The sequence below is a fragment of the Balaenoptera musculus genome, chromosome 5 (genome assembly GCF_009873245.2).
Source record: "Balaenoptera musculus isolate JJ_BM4_2016_0621 chromosome 5, mBalMus1.pri.v3, whole genome shotgun sequence".
Classification (NCBI taxonomy): Eukaryota; Metazoa; Chordata; class Mammalia; order Artiodactyla; family Balaenopteridae; genus Balaenoptera; species Balaenoptera musculus.
In genome coordinates this window covers 47,627,647-47,641,933 of record NC_045789.1, presented here as the reverse complement: position 1 = coordinate 47,641,933, position 14,287 = coordinate 47,627,647, and the positions used below count along the sequence as shown (strand labels likewise).

General features: G+C 47.4%; 1 protein-coding gene across 1 annotated transcript in view; it reads left to right on the top strand.

The window, feature by feature from the left end:
- SHROOM3 (shroom family member 3) overlaps window positions 1–14,287 on the top strand; it is a 320,936-nt gene that overhangs the window by 274,459 nt on the left and 32,190 nt on the right. Inside the window, exons 4-5 of the mRNA XM_036853462.1 lie at window positions 1,929–2,060; window positions 8,772–11,928. Of these exons, the coding sequence (XP_036709357.1) occupies window positions 1,929–2,060; window positions 8,772–11,928 (3,289 nt within the window). The remainder of the gene's footprint in view (window positions 1–1,928; window positions 2,061–8,771; window positions 11,929–14,287) is intronic.

Here is a 14,287-nt window from a genome sequence, read left to right as displayed (position 1 = left end):
GATCCCCAGTGCCAGCATAGTGGCTGCCATGTAGAAAGTCTCTATGGATGCCCTTGAATGAATGGGAAGGAAATTGAAGAAAGGTCTGGATAGCTTACATTTAAAAGGGAGCCTTGCTATTGTTTTTAAAGCACAAAGGGAAATTTTTTTTCACTTAACCTAGATGAAACAGCGTATCTCCATTGTCCTCTGCACAGCCCCCTTTTATACTTCAGAGTCTGATTCAGAACTTTCAGCAAGGTGTCTGATCCTTCATGAAGGAGACTGATATTAAGCCTAGGTAGCTACATTCTGTCAGTACTTCAGGGCACCTCCTCTCTTCTCTCCATTGAGATTTCAGTCTAGAAATCCCTGAAGTTGTTGGTAAACATTATCTCACTTTTCTGCCAAAAATAAAGTTCAGCCACTCTCTCTTGACTCTGACCTTCTATAGTAGTGGAATCCTCCTTACCAAATTCATCCTTCAGTATTGCAGTCTGAAGAACACCCACTTTTCCCCTTTGGCTTTGTCAGTTCTTTGTGTTATAAGGGCAGGATGTTTAAAGGTGAATTCATTGACTTGCAAAATGAGAAACTGTTTTGGAGAGCATCTTGTTGTTTATACTCCGCAGATCAGAGTGTGTTAACACCAGGGTAGCTGGTAGTTTTTATGTAGTTCTTACCAAGATATTAAAATAATAGCATTTATCCAGCGTCAGGATATCACAGAGAACTTCAAAAATCCCCAGAAAGTCCCTTGGGAGGTGGGCAGGAATTATTGCTCCCATATTTATATATGGATAAGTAGTGCAAAGAAAGACCAAGGCAACTCCATGTGCCTTAAATTTATAAAGCATAAAATGTTAACATGTAGGAAAGCTAGGTGAAGGTTATGTGGGATTTTTTTTTCCAGCTTTATTGAGATATAATTGATACATAACACTGCAAGTTTAAGGTGTAGAACATCTTGATTTGATACATTTATAAATTGCAAAATGATTACCACCACTGTATTAGGTGCCAGCTCTATCCAGTCACATAGTTACCATTTCTGTCTTAGTTGGTGAGAACATTTAAAAATCTGTTCCTTTAGCAACATTCAAGTATGTATGTATATGATACGGAATTAGCTATAATCACCATGCTGTACATTAGATACCCGGAACTTGTTAATCTTTATAACTTGAAGTTTGTACCCTTTGACTGAAATCTCCCCATTTCCTCCACCCCCTCAACCCCTGATAACCACCACTCTACTCTGTTTTTCTGAGTTTGTCCTTCTTAGATGCTACATAGAAGTGAAATCATTCAGTATTTGTCTTTCTCTGTCTGGCTTATTTCACTTAGCATAATGCATCCAAGTTGTTGCAAATGGCACGATTTCCTTCTTTCCCATGGCTGAATAATATTCCATTGTATGTATATATGGCATCTTCTTTATCCATTCATCCACTGACACTTAGGTTGTTTCTATATCTTGGCTATTGTGAGTAATGCTGCAGTGAACATGGGAGTGCAGATATATCTTTAAGATCCTGATTTCAGTTCTCTTTGGATATATGCCCAGAAGTAGGATTGCTGGATCATACTGGTAGTTCTATTTTTAAGGAAACTCCATACTGTTTTCCATAGTGGCTGTACCAGTTTGCACTCTCACCAACAGTGCACTAGGGTTTATTCAGAAATTCTCTAAACTAAGTTTGCAATATTTTTATGTAACTGAAATCATGTCAAAATGAAAAGGAAAATAAACATATTAATAAAGCAGGAAAAAAAACAATGGTTCCTAAGAGAAGTGAGCAGTAAGCTCCATTTTCCAGTATTTACTTGATTGTTTTCCGTCTCTGAGGATACAGCGGTCTCTGCTTCCAAGTCCGTAAACCTCATTGGTGAAGAGATCAGCTGAGATTGCTCCTAACGCTGGGGGTCCCTCTCCTGTGTCTCCCCAGGCGCAGTGAACCTTCGGGCCGACCTCATTCTTGGCATTCAACCAGATTTGGGGAGCACCAACCCGATGCCAGCATGATGCAGATATCTCAGGGCACGATTGGCACTCCTTGGCCCCAGAGCTACCATTCCAGGTAAGTGGCCACAGCTGAGACCCAGGGGCTTCTTACTTTCAGATGTCCTGTTCCCAGAAAAGATTGTTTTCTTATACTTACCTTGAGTATTAAGTCTCTCTACCCACTATCCTCATCCTCTTAAAACCCCTAATGTGTGTACGAGTCATCTTCATATCCTGGGCTAGACCGGCATGAAGGGAGGACAGGATTATTTTGAACACTGACTGGTCATTTGAGATATTTATGGGGCCTATCGATTCTCAGTCAGACATTTCTCAATTACACGTTATAGCACTATACTAGAAAACCTGACAACTCCCTCCCTCAGTGCGTAATGTCCTTCCTTCAAATATGTATCTGTTTTTTTTAAATTACTTTTTATTGGAGTATAGTTGCTTTACAATGTTGTGTTAGTTTCTACCGTACAGCAAAGTGAATCAGCTCTATGTATATACATATCCCCTCTTTTTTGGATTTCCTTCCCATTTAGGTCACCACAGAGCATTGAGTAGAGTTCCCTGTGCTATTCAGTAGATTATTAGTTATCTATTTTATACATAGTATCAATAGTGTATGTATGTCAATCCCCATCTCCCAATTCCTCCCACCCCACCCCCTTCCTCCTTGGTATGCATATGTTTGTTCTCTATGTTTGTGCCTATTTCTGCTTTGCAAATAAGATCATCTATACCATTTTTTTAGATTCCACATATATGCATTAGTATACGATATTTGTTTTTCTCTTTCTGACTTACTTCACTCTGTATGACAGTGTCTAAGTCCATCCACGTCTCTACAAATGACCCAATTTCGTTCCTTTTTATGGCTGAGTAATATTCTACTGTATATATGTACCACATCTTCTTTATCCATTCCTCTGTATCGGATTTTTATCTGAATGATTTTATTCAGTATTTGAACTCCCCAGTTGGTTTTTCTCCTTCTGTTAAAGCCAGTTATCCAGCTTAGCTCCAATCGAAGCAGTTAACACACCGAGGACTGCTCAGTGTATACATTATCTCGTGTGGTCCTTCATATACACCCTTGAAACAGATACAGTGTTCTTAACTCCATTTCGCAGGACAGGACATTGAAGCTGGAAAGATGGCTTTGTCCAAGGTCAAACATCTGATCAGTACCCAAGTCAAGACTCAAATTCAAGCTAGGTTTCAAAGCCGTTGCGTGTAACCTCCTATACTTCCTCTACACTAGTTATACTAGTTATTCTTCCTCTGCTTTTCTAGTCACTATCAGTCAAGGTCCAGTCAGGGAAAAGCAGAGCCATCACAGGTGTTACAGGAGAAGGGATTTATTATGGTAATCAGACCTTACACAATTGAAGGGGACTGGGGAGAAGGGAGCCAAGCCTGACCACCCACTTAGTTCTTTATATTAAAGAACTAAGTCAGGACGCCCCTACATTTACTACAGACTTGGAGCCATGCAAATTGGAATCCATCTTCTGACCCCAGGGAGGCAGGCTCTGTCACTTACCACTTTTTTGGAAGTACTTGGATATAGGTTATGGTAGGGAGGTAGGAAAGTCAAGGTAATATGGGTCCCACATACAAATGAGATGCAAGTGCTTGTCTGTATCAGGGAGTGGAGGGTGTTTCTGGAAGGATTACTTAACTACCAGGCGGTGGGGACGCATTTGGCGAGGACTCAGAACCCCTAACACTCATGTCTGGTCAAATCAAGGGCCAAATCCTAGAGCTCTGACTGGTGGGCATGGCTCCCAGCACATTAGGATACTTTCCTGGTTACCCTCCTTGTGACAGACACTCCTCTCCCTTGCCCGTGTCCCTCCCAATAACCCTGAAAGAATTTCTTCTCACCATCTGAGCCATGTGTGCTCCGGGAACAGAGCTGCTAGCAGGGCCCACGCCCCAGGCAGGCACAGTGCTTTGCTCTGTGGGCACAGCGGTGTTGAAGGCCTTTAGAAGGTTAGATGCAGGTGCCTAACAGTATGAAGGAAGGACAGCACGATGGTGAGCTACTTGGACTTTTAAGTGAGACCTCGGTTTAAATCTCAACTTCACTGCCTACTGCGTGAGCTTGAGCAAATCACTTCACCTCTTTGATCTTGGTTTCCTTGTCTGTAAAATGAAATTCATAATACAGATCTCATTGGCTCGTAGTGAGGATTAAGCAAAATAACATATGCAAAACATTTAGTGTAGTTCCTGAAACATAGTGAGCACTCAGTAACTATGAAAACTAATTATAATAATTAGGCTGAAGACTTGTCAGAGGTACAGTGAAACCTAGTATTGGACTAGGTTAATGGCATAAACCAGCACACACTTATAAAATGTAGGAGTGTATTAACAGGGTACCCCTAAACAGTGGGGCCCTTTGGAGCCTCCTAACCGCTAGCCTTAGGAGGCCCTAAATCTGAAGTCATACTGTGACCTAAAATACAAGCTTGTCCAAAGGCAGAAATAAGACGACTGCAATCAGTGCTTAGAATAACTGCTCACAGTAACTGTGGTGAGCTCCAAGAGGCCTCAGGAGAATGATGGCGCTGGCATCAGAAGTGCAATATTCTGAAGGTTCTGCTTCTCTACCTGCTGTTTCCTGCTCATCCCAACCTCCAGAGGCAGGTGGATCTTGTACTGTACCGACCAGTCTGCCCTCTAATTCAAGCTTCAGAACAGCCTCCTGCTGACACAATGACTGTCAGCACAAAAGCTCTGTGGAGGAAGAGAGGGAGAAAGGGAAGCTCGGGTTACCCAGCTCCTACTGCAGCCCAAAGCATCCTGTGGTCTGTTCATTCCATGCCTCGGGCTTGCAGCTCCGAGTTCTGCTCAGAGGGTCAGCCCTTGGCAGCTGTAGACGGAGAAGCTCTCCTGGCACGTTTCTGAGGAACACAGTGGCATCTAGTGGTCTGGTGGTCGGCATCCCTCTGACAGACTTCTGACAGTTCCAGAAACCAGGAATATTACGTAGTCTCAGTCCTAAATGTGTGGATCTGCTTCTCGTTAAGAAGCAAGAGAAGGAGGGAGCTCTAGGGGTGGGGAAGGGCAGGAGTGAGTGAGGAGAGAGGGAGAGAGAAGTTCAGAGAGGCTGGAGACATGTAATTTTCACTGCCTGCAAGCTGGCTTGGATCTGGAATTCCACTGAAATTGTATTTCAGCCTCTTTCTCTCAGATCCTTGTCACTGCCTTTTTGCTGTCATACAGAAATCTCACAATGGTCCTAAAGTATTAGGACTTCTAAAGTCCTATATACTTTAGAAGAAACCTTGAAAAGTCGCGTAGTCTGGTGCCCTCCTAAGAGGCTGAAATAACAGTATCAAAATACTAAAGAACTAGTATGTGTTCATTGATTCACTCCTTCAGCAAATATGTGTGGAATACCCACTACGTCTCAGATGATTTCTGATTATTGAGGGTACAAGACTGAACAAGACATAAAAAGCCCCCAACCTGCTGTATTTATTGTTTCCCCAGGTGTGTTCCATGGAATAATAATCCATTAGATACTCCTTGGGAAAAAGTTTCTAGGGTCACATAAGTTTAGAAAACATTGCTTAGTATATTTTCCTTTAAGAACATCACATGAGCAAGTTTATTAAGGACTCAGGAGTCTTAAAGTAATTACAATTATTTAAGTCATCTAGCCCGGTATTTTCCAAACATATTTGGTCACCTAAGCAATTAATATTCTAGGAGTACACTTTAGGAAATATTTGCCTACACTTGTGCTTTTTGCTGTGGTTTAAGTATTTAGAAAATATTAATACTTTCAAACAGAGGTGATGTGATGTCAAGTAGTGGTAAGTGCCATGAAGAAAGTAAAGCAGAGTAACAGGGAGTAAGGACAGAAGAGGTACTTTTTAGTGAGTAGCAGGAAGTCTTCTCTGATGCAGAGACTTGAATAAGGGGAAAGGATTGCGCCAGGTGAAGAGCATTCCTTTTTTGTGGGAACAGCGAGTACAAAAGCCCTGAGACCCTGACATGGGAATGTATTACATGGGTTATTTATTTATTTATCTATTTATCTATCTATTTATTTATTTATGGCTGTGTTGGGTCTTTGTTGCTGCGCGCGGGCTTTCTCTAGCTGCGGCGAGCGGGGGCTACTCTTCATTGTGGTGCGCGTGCTTCTCATCGTGGTGGCTTCTTTTGTTGCAGAGCATGGGCTCTAGGCACGCGGGCTTCAGTAGTTGTGGCTCGTGGGCTCTAGAGCGCAGGCTCAGTAGTCGTGGCACGTGGGCTTAGTTGCTCCGCGGCATGAGGGATCTTCCCGGACCAGGGCTCAAACCCGTGTCCCCTGCATTGGCAGGTGGATTCTTAACCACTGCGCCACCAGGGAAGTCCTATTTCATGGGTTTGAGGTGCTGTAAGTTGGCCATTATGCCAGAGTGCGGTGAGCAAGAAGGAGGGCAGTAGAAAATGAGGTAGGAGAAGTTGTCAGACCACAGTAAGAACTCTGACAACACTTGATGCACTCATCTTAAGAGTAAGTCTGTCTCTGTGTGGCTTGCAGCTCTTGCAGGGCTTGAAGACCTTCATGCCAAGTTCTTCTCAACCATCATTAAGAGTACCCCATCTTGGAAGCAGGAATGGCAAGGGTAGTCAGAATGACTGCTTCCAGAACATGGTAGAAGAACTTGTTCCTAGAGGGTGATGTCAGGGCACTCCATGGCATGGCATGGCATAGGTCACTTGGTCTTAGTTCCCAGTCAGCTTGGGAATGGGAATTGGGCGGGGACACAGCCCTCCCTGAGTAGCAGGGAAGAGCACTCCTGGTCCTCATGTGATGCATTCCATCTGAGGAACAGTGGGTTAAGTTTCCCTTGGCTACGGGATGGAACCCACTCTACCCTAGCTCTGCCTGGCTAGAGATTTACTAGTGATTTCATATTTCTAGATACCATCTGTATTTTGAGATATGTTGGTGGTGGCATTTCCTCCCACTCAACAGTGTTACAGTTAACCCATCAGTTTATTCACTTTGATTTTTTTTGCATGCTCCTAAATTAGATTTGAAGTAGCCTTTTAGTGAAAGACTGCTAAAATTCTTAGCAGTTGGGAGGAGGATTAAGTAGTGTCTACCACCTGCATGGAATTGATGAGCAAAACAGCCCTTGTGGGGTCTACTGCTTCCATGTGCCCTCAAAGTATTAGCTCTGAATCTTCTGTTAGAGGAGATAAAGGGAAGCACAAGCGGGTCATATGGGATTATCCTCAACTGAGCCATGTCATGTGCATTTTCAACACAGCCTCTTCATTTAGAGGGGGGTGGGAGTAAAAACTGGCAGTGACATATGCCATGCCACTGGGTGCCAGGACTGACTTCCCTAATCTGGTTGGCTCAGGAGCTGTTCCCTTCCTTTCTCCCTTGAATTTATACCTGTCCCTCCCAAAGCAGGATGCTCCATTAAGTAAGTTCACTTCCCTTGATAGAGAAAATTATTCTTAGGGTGAGTTGCTGAAAATGTAGTCTTCTTTTCCTTGAATTCCAGCACCAGTTTCGACTCAGCAGGTGACTCCTTCTATTCTCTTCCCATATACTGTGGAGACAGTCCAGCCACAAAGCATTATCGCGTACTCGGCCATTAAGGCACCATATTTATTTACATGAGATCTAGACATATAATAATAGCTCCATGAATTTTAATAGCGTTTAAATGCCTATTCATTTAAAAATGGAAAACCTCAGGCAAGAACTCTTAGTTCTCCTTTCCTCTTCTTTAGAGAATAGTGAGTCATAAATGTTTGAACTATTGAGACTGCTGTTTGATTTTTGAGCTACTTACTCCTTCCTATGTCTATGTCCTCTCTCCCCCAACATTGCTGGGGTGAAGTATATTTTGATTTTATAATTAAAGCTAATTATAAGTAATTCTGTCTTATGGCAGCTTTCTGGGGTATATGATGCCAGGAGTGAGAGTCACTCCCCTTCCCCCAGGCAGGCTCTGAAAATAACCTGGACGAGCTCGTGAAGGAGGTCTTACCCTCCAGTATATGAGGCTTTGCCCAGACTCTGGGAAGTTGTCCGTGGGTGATTGGCTCCCAGCACCCAAAAGCCTCCTATGATTAAGGCTTCTTATCCAGCCTGCCTCTCCTTCTCTCTCATCCGCTTTTTCTAACTCTGTAATATTCTCTCAGTATTTCTCTCTTTCAGTTTTGTGTTTGGCCTTCTCCCCACAAACAAACTGTCTCTTGTACAGTTGAGATTCCAGGAAGATTGCCAGGGAGTAACCCTTCAATTCCATAAAAAGGAAAGATATTAACTAAAACCATGGACACGTGCAGAGTCTCCCTCAGCCATTCACGTGCCTGGTCTCTTACTAAGCTTTCCCCTTCTCCCCACAGACGCCCCAAGAGGCATAAAATGTCAGTCTCCATCACTCTTCCTCCTCTTTCCTCGCCCACCTCTCTCATTTCTTGCCATGCGCAGAATGTCACTTCCGGCATGGAGCACATCACATCAGTGTGCCGCCCGTGTCCAAAGGCCACGTGGCTTCCTCGCGCTCCCGCTTCTCCCTTGGCGAGCCTGGGTGATTAATTAGCGGCACAGAGGTTGCGGCGTTGGGCAGTTACTCCTAGTGACGACACGTAGGGAGACTGAGTAAGGCCCAAATATGGCCCTTTCCCCCCACCCTTCCAGAAACCAAACATCTTTCCCAAGAGTACGTTTATAGGCTGGATCCCGTGCCTGTAAGCCTGCTGAATGATACGGACTCCCTGCTGACTGCTTTGCCTCCCTTTCTTCCAGCTCCTCTACCAGTGACCTCTCCGGCTATGACCATGCTTATCTGAGGCGGAGCCCTGACCAGTGCAGCTCCCAGGGGAGCATGGACAGCCTGGAGCCCAGCGGGGGATGCCCGCCCTGCCACCTTCTCTCCCCGGCCAAGTCTACCAGCAGCATGGACCAGCTCAGCCACCTCCATAACAAGAGAGACTCGGCTTACAGCTCCTTCTCCACCAGTTCCAGCATCCTCGAATATCCGCCCCCTGGCATCTCTGGCCGGGAGCGTTCGGGCTCCGTGGACACCACTTCTGCTCGAGGTGGCCTCCTAGAAGGGATGAGGCAGGCAGACATTCGCTATGTTAAGACAGTCTATGATCCCCGGAGGGGAGTCTCAGCAGAGTATGAGGTGAACTCTTCAGGCCTGCTTCTGCAAGGTAAGGAGGCCCGAGCATTGGCAGATGGTCAGGGCTATGAGAAATGGCATAGTGTTCCTCGGGGCAAGGAAGCGCCACCCCCCTCCTGGAGCCAGCACTGCCCCAGCTCCTTGGAGACCACCGCGGACAACTTGCCTCCTAAAGTGGGTGCGCCTCTGCCCCCGGCTCGGAGTGACAGTTATGCGGCCTTTCGGCAGCGAGAGCGGCCTGGCTCCTGGTCTAGCCTTGATCAGAAACGGTTCTGCCGGCCTCAGGCAAACTCTGCAGGCACCCTGAAATCTCCCTTCATAGAGGAACAGCTGCATACCGTGCTGGAGAAGAGTCCAGAAAACAGCCCCCCAGTGAAGCCCAAGCATAATTACACCCAGAAGGCCCAACCTGGCCAACCTCTGCTGCCGACTGGCATCTACCCGGTACCTTCCCTGGAGCCACACTTTGCCCAGGTGCCCCGGCCTTCCGTGAGTGGTAACGGCACCCTCTACCCTGCGCTGGCCAAGGAGGGCGGGTATCCAGCTCCGCAGGGAGCTTGCGACAAGACGGCCACCCTTGATGAGAATGGGAACCAAAATGGATCTAGCAGGCCTGGCTTTGCCTTCTGCCAGCCCCTAGAACATGACTCAGTGTACCCAGGAGAGAGGAAACCTGAAGTTTCAGCCAAATGTGTCCCCTACAAAGTCCATTTCCCCTCAGTGCCTGAAAACAAGGAGGAGACCTCCCTGAAGAGACTTCTCACACCTCTCCAAGGCAACAGCCCACATCCCAGTGAGAGAAAGAGCACCCAGGGCAACAAATATTCTAATTACCACGGCCTCCAATCCCCTCAGGCTCAGGCCTGGCAAGTGGGTGAAGACAAGAGATCTTTCCTGCCCTCAGAGCTTTGGGAGGGTGATTTCCATGAAGACCACAATGCCAACTTCCGGCGGAGGCTCGAGAGAGGCAGCCTGGGCCAGAGCATGCCAAGCAACTTTGGCAAGACCACATCTGCCTTCTCCTCCCTCCAGAACATTCCTGAGAGTCTAAGAAGGCAAAGCAGCCTGGATCTAGGAGGGGGAGCCCAGGAGATCTACCTGGAAGGCACATCCACCTGTGCAGTCAGCACCAAGGCAGAGGACTCTGGAAGGACTATTGTTCCTGATCACAGGAGCCAGCTGGACAGGTCAGTTTCCTATCCCAGGCCTGAGGGGAGAACCAGTGCCTCGGCTTCGTTCCACAGTTCAGACCCGAGGTATGAAGAGCTGCCCTCCCCGCCCCCGCAGGAGACATCCAGTCTGGGCCGAAGGAGGCTCAGCTCCAGCAGCGCCTCGGCTCTGCAGGGCTTTCAGTACGGGAAGCCCCACTGCTCGGTGCTGGAGAAGGTTTCCAAGATCGAGCAGCGAGAGCAAGGGAGCCAGAGGCCCCCAAGTGCGGGCAGCTCTAGTTACGGTTATAACCACAGGCCCAACAGGACACTCCCAACTTCTCATACTTTGGGGAATGACTTGGAGGAGACAAAGGCCCATATCCGTTTTTCCGAATCCACGGAACCCCTAGGCAATGGGGAGCCGCACTGCAAAAACGGGGAGCCGAAGTCGGAAGAGGTTTCCTGGCAGCCGTGTGGTCAGCAGCCGAGGCGGGACGCTCGCCTGCTCCGCAGCCAGAGCACCTTCCAGCTCTTCAGCGAGGCCGAGAAGGAGGCCGTGTGGCCCAATGACCGGCCCCGCACGCCAGAGTCGCCCGTGCAGGATGCCCCCTTCAGCCGCGCCTACCGGAACAGCATCAAGGATGCGCAGTCCCGCGTCCTGGGCGCCACCTCCTTTCGACGCCGGGACCTCGAGCCGGGGACGCCCACAGCTGCCAGGCCCTGGCGGCTGCGACCCGCCTCCGCCCACGTGGGGTTGCGGAGCCCGGAGGCGCCGGCTTCCGCCTCCCCGCACACCCCGCGCGAGCGGCACAGCGTGACCCCGGCCGAGGGCGACCCAGCCCGGCCCGCGCCCCCCGCCGCCCGGAGGGGGCCGCGCCGGCACCTGACCCCCGAGCAGAAGAAGCGCTCGTACTCGGAGCCCGAGAAGATGCACGAGGTGGGGGTCTCGGAGGAGGCCGAGCCGGCGCCCCCGGGCCCGCCAAGGAAGGGGCCGCAGTTCGCGGAGAGCTCGGTGGCTGACCGGCGCCGCATCTTCGAGCGAGACGGCAGGGCCTGCTCCACCCTCAGCCTGTCGGGGCCCGAGCTGAAGCAGTTCCAGCAGAGCGCGCTGGCCGACTACATTCAGCGCAAGACCGGCAAGCGGCCCGCTGCCGCCGGCTGCGGCCTCCAGGAGCCTGGGCCGCTGCGGGAGCGCGCTCAGAGCGCCTACCTCCAGGCCGCGCCCGAGGGCCCCGGCCTCGCTGCGGCCTGCAGTCTCTCCTCTCTGCGGGAGCCCAGCCTGGCGCCCCGCAGGGAGGCCGCCCTCCAGCCGGCCACCGCGGAAGGGGGTGGCGGGGAGCCGCCACGGGCCCCCCGAGATCGCAGCAGCTCTTTTGCCGGCGGCCGCCACCTCGGGGAACGGCGCCGCGGAGACCAAGCCCCGAGAGAACTGCTCGGTGGAGCTACTGGCGGTCCAAAGGGCCCCCAGAGGCTGGACAGGACCCCTGGGGAGCCCTCCCCGTGGGGGTCCGCGGCCGGGAGGGCCGGGAAGTCCATGTCGGCCGAGGACCTGCTGGAGCGCTCAGACGTCCAGGCCGTCCCTGTCCACATGAGGTCACGGTCATCTCCCACCGCAGACAAGCGCCAGGTATGTGCAGCCAGCGGGTCCTAGCACTGCCCCTTGCATCCTGGAAGCCTTAGTGCGGCTTCTCTACCCCCCTCCTCTCCCCTTCGTTTTCCTTTTACACGCAAGAGAGTAGCATTTGTTTTCGTAAGGTGATGTCTTTCTCAGTGCCCCTGTCTGATGAGGTCATTACAGAGATACAGATATATAATACATAGATATCGATACAGTTGTGTGGATATCTTATGTAGTTACATGTATTGTATATCGATATAGATATCTATACATATATATGTGTGTGTATCAATGGATATAGATGTATATGTGTACACACACACACACACACACACACACACACACACACAGTAGGCCTCGTATTCCTGGTTCTGCACTGGAATGGAAAATATTGGGAAAATTCCAGAAAGTTCCAAAAAGCAAAATTTGAATTTGCCAGCACACCAGCAACTATTTACATAGTATTTAGATTGTAAGTAGAGATGATTTAAAGTATACAGGAGGATGTGTGTAGGTTATGTGCAAATACTATGCCATTTTATCAATATAGAGCATCAGGTGGATTTTGGTATCCGTCCCTGGGGGGTCCTGAAGCCAATTCCCTAGTGACACTGGGAGACAAGTGTATATAATATATATACACACATACATATATAGTATGTATGTATTATATAGTATATACATATATATATAATAACTTCATTTTAGTGTCACCCACTTCTCAGCGTAAGAATTAGATTAGGAAAATTTAGGGGTTATCTTTTTTCTTTGTTTTGGGGTTTTTTTTGTGTTTTGTTTTTTTGTTTGTTTTGCTGCTTTTCTCTTTTTTTAAGTTCATGCAATAGAGGCTGTGTCTCAGTATTTTAAAGATGTTAGCTTCATACCTTCTTTGTTTCTATTGGACTTTTGCATTGACAAAATAAGTATAGTTATTGACTTTGATAATTGTTGGTTGTTGAGCTCCAGGCCCTCAACTAAGTATGCTTTTATGTTTATTATCTCATTAATCCTCAAAATAATCCTATATGGTAGAGTATATTTTCCATATCAAATCCATGTCTCTCTGTCTCTGTGTACTATCGTGGCGAGATAGAAGAATGTCAGACTTTCAGATTCTCTCATGAAGTCTCCAAACTATGCAAAGATCACGAGGAGCTTTCCACTGGAAATTTTAGGTAGAGCTAGGAATAAAATCCGAGCACTCTGACTCCCAGGAGTCTATTAATTCCCCTAATTCTTAGCCCATCCTCAAGCTCTACGTGCACTGCAGGTCGATGTCCCGCCTCATGGTTCCCTTCCCAGGTAAGAAGATACGAGGAATTCACATATATGTTACCACAGGGGAGAATACCCCTCCATTGTCCCTTCTCAGATTCTGTTTTCCCCAGCAGAGAATGTAATCATTCAGCAAGCATTTGTAGAGCGTATGTTTTACGAAAAGGACTGCTTATAGGTTTAAAGGAAACGTAAAGGAAAATAAGGGTCATGCCTTTCTGGGGTTCACAATTGAGCAAGGACTATGAACTTATATATAAATAACTAACACGAATAGTGAATGCTTTGGGAGTGGTCATAAATAAGATGCTGTGGGAGGGATAGTAATTCTGAGAGGATCTAAGAGAGCATCTCTTGAAGGAGAAGGGATTTGAACCAGGCTATAAAGGATGGGCAGGATGTTGACAAAGATTGGAGGTTGTGTGTGGGAGGCATTGAGTTGGAGGAAGCAGCTTCAGACAAAGAAGAGTTAGCCATTACTGCCTGAGACATCTGTCTGCTGCACTGCTTTTGCAACACACATACGCACAGCATTGTGAGAAAATACTGCTCCCTCCCAGATATTTTCTCTTCAGAAATATTTTCTCCCCAATATAACCCACACACACCACACAAACACACACAATCTATAGAGGCAATCCTCCGTAAGCCTCCAGTAGCTGTTTTTCACCCCTTAGCATGAAGAACAGAGCTAATTTCCAGTCCTTATCCTACCCCTAAGACGCTTTTAAAATCCACATGTGTAATATGCCATTTCAGCTAGTTTGATGGGCTTCGGAAGCTCACCGCGTAGCAGGACAAACATTTTCTTCATTTCTCTCCCCATGTTCTAAAGAAAATAGAAATGTTTAGGTGAAAACTAAATCATCTTCTGATAGATGTCGTTTTTCTCTCTTGGGGAATTTGTTGGATGGTTATGAATGTTATTTTGCCTTCCCTTCCAAATATTTCTCAAGCCTGGTAAACTGGGAAATAGAGCTAAAACATAGGCAGTATAGAGAAATGATCCCAGTTAAATCCCAATTATTTGGTATTATTTGAAAAACTTTCTAGAAAGACAGCTAAATACAGAACATTATTTATGTTCTCTTTC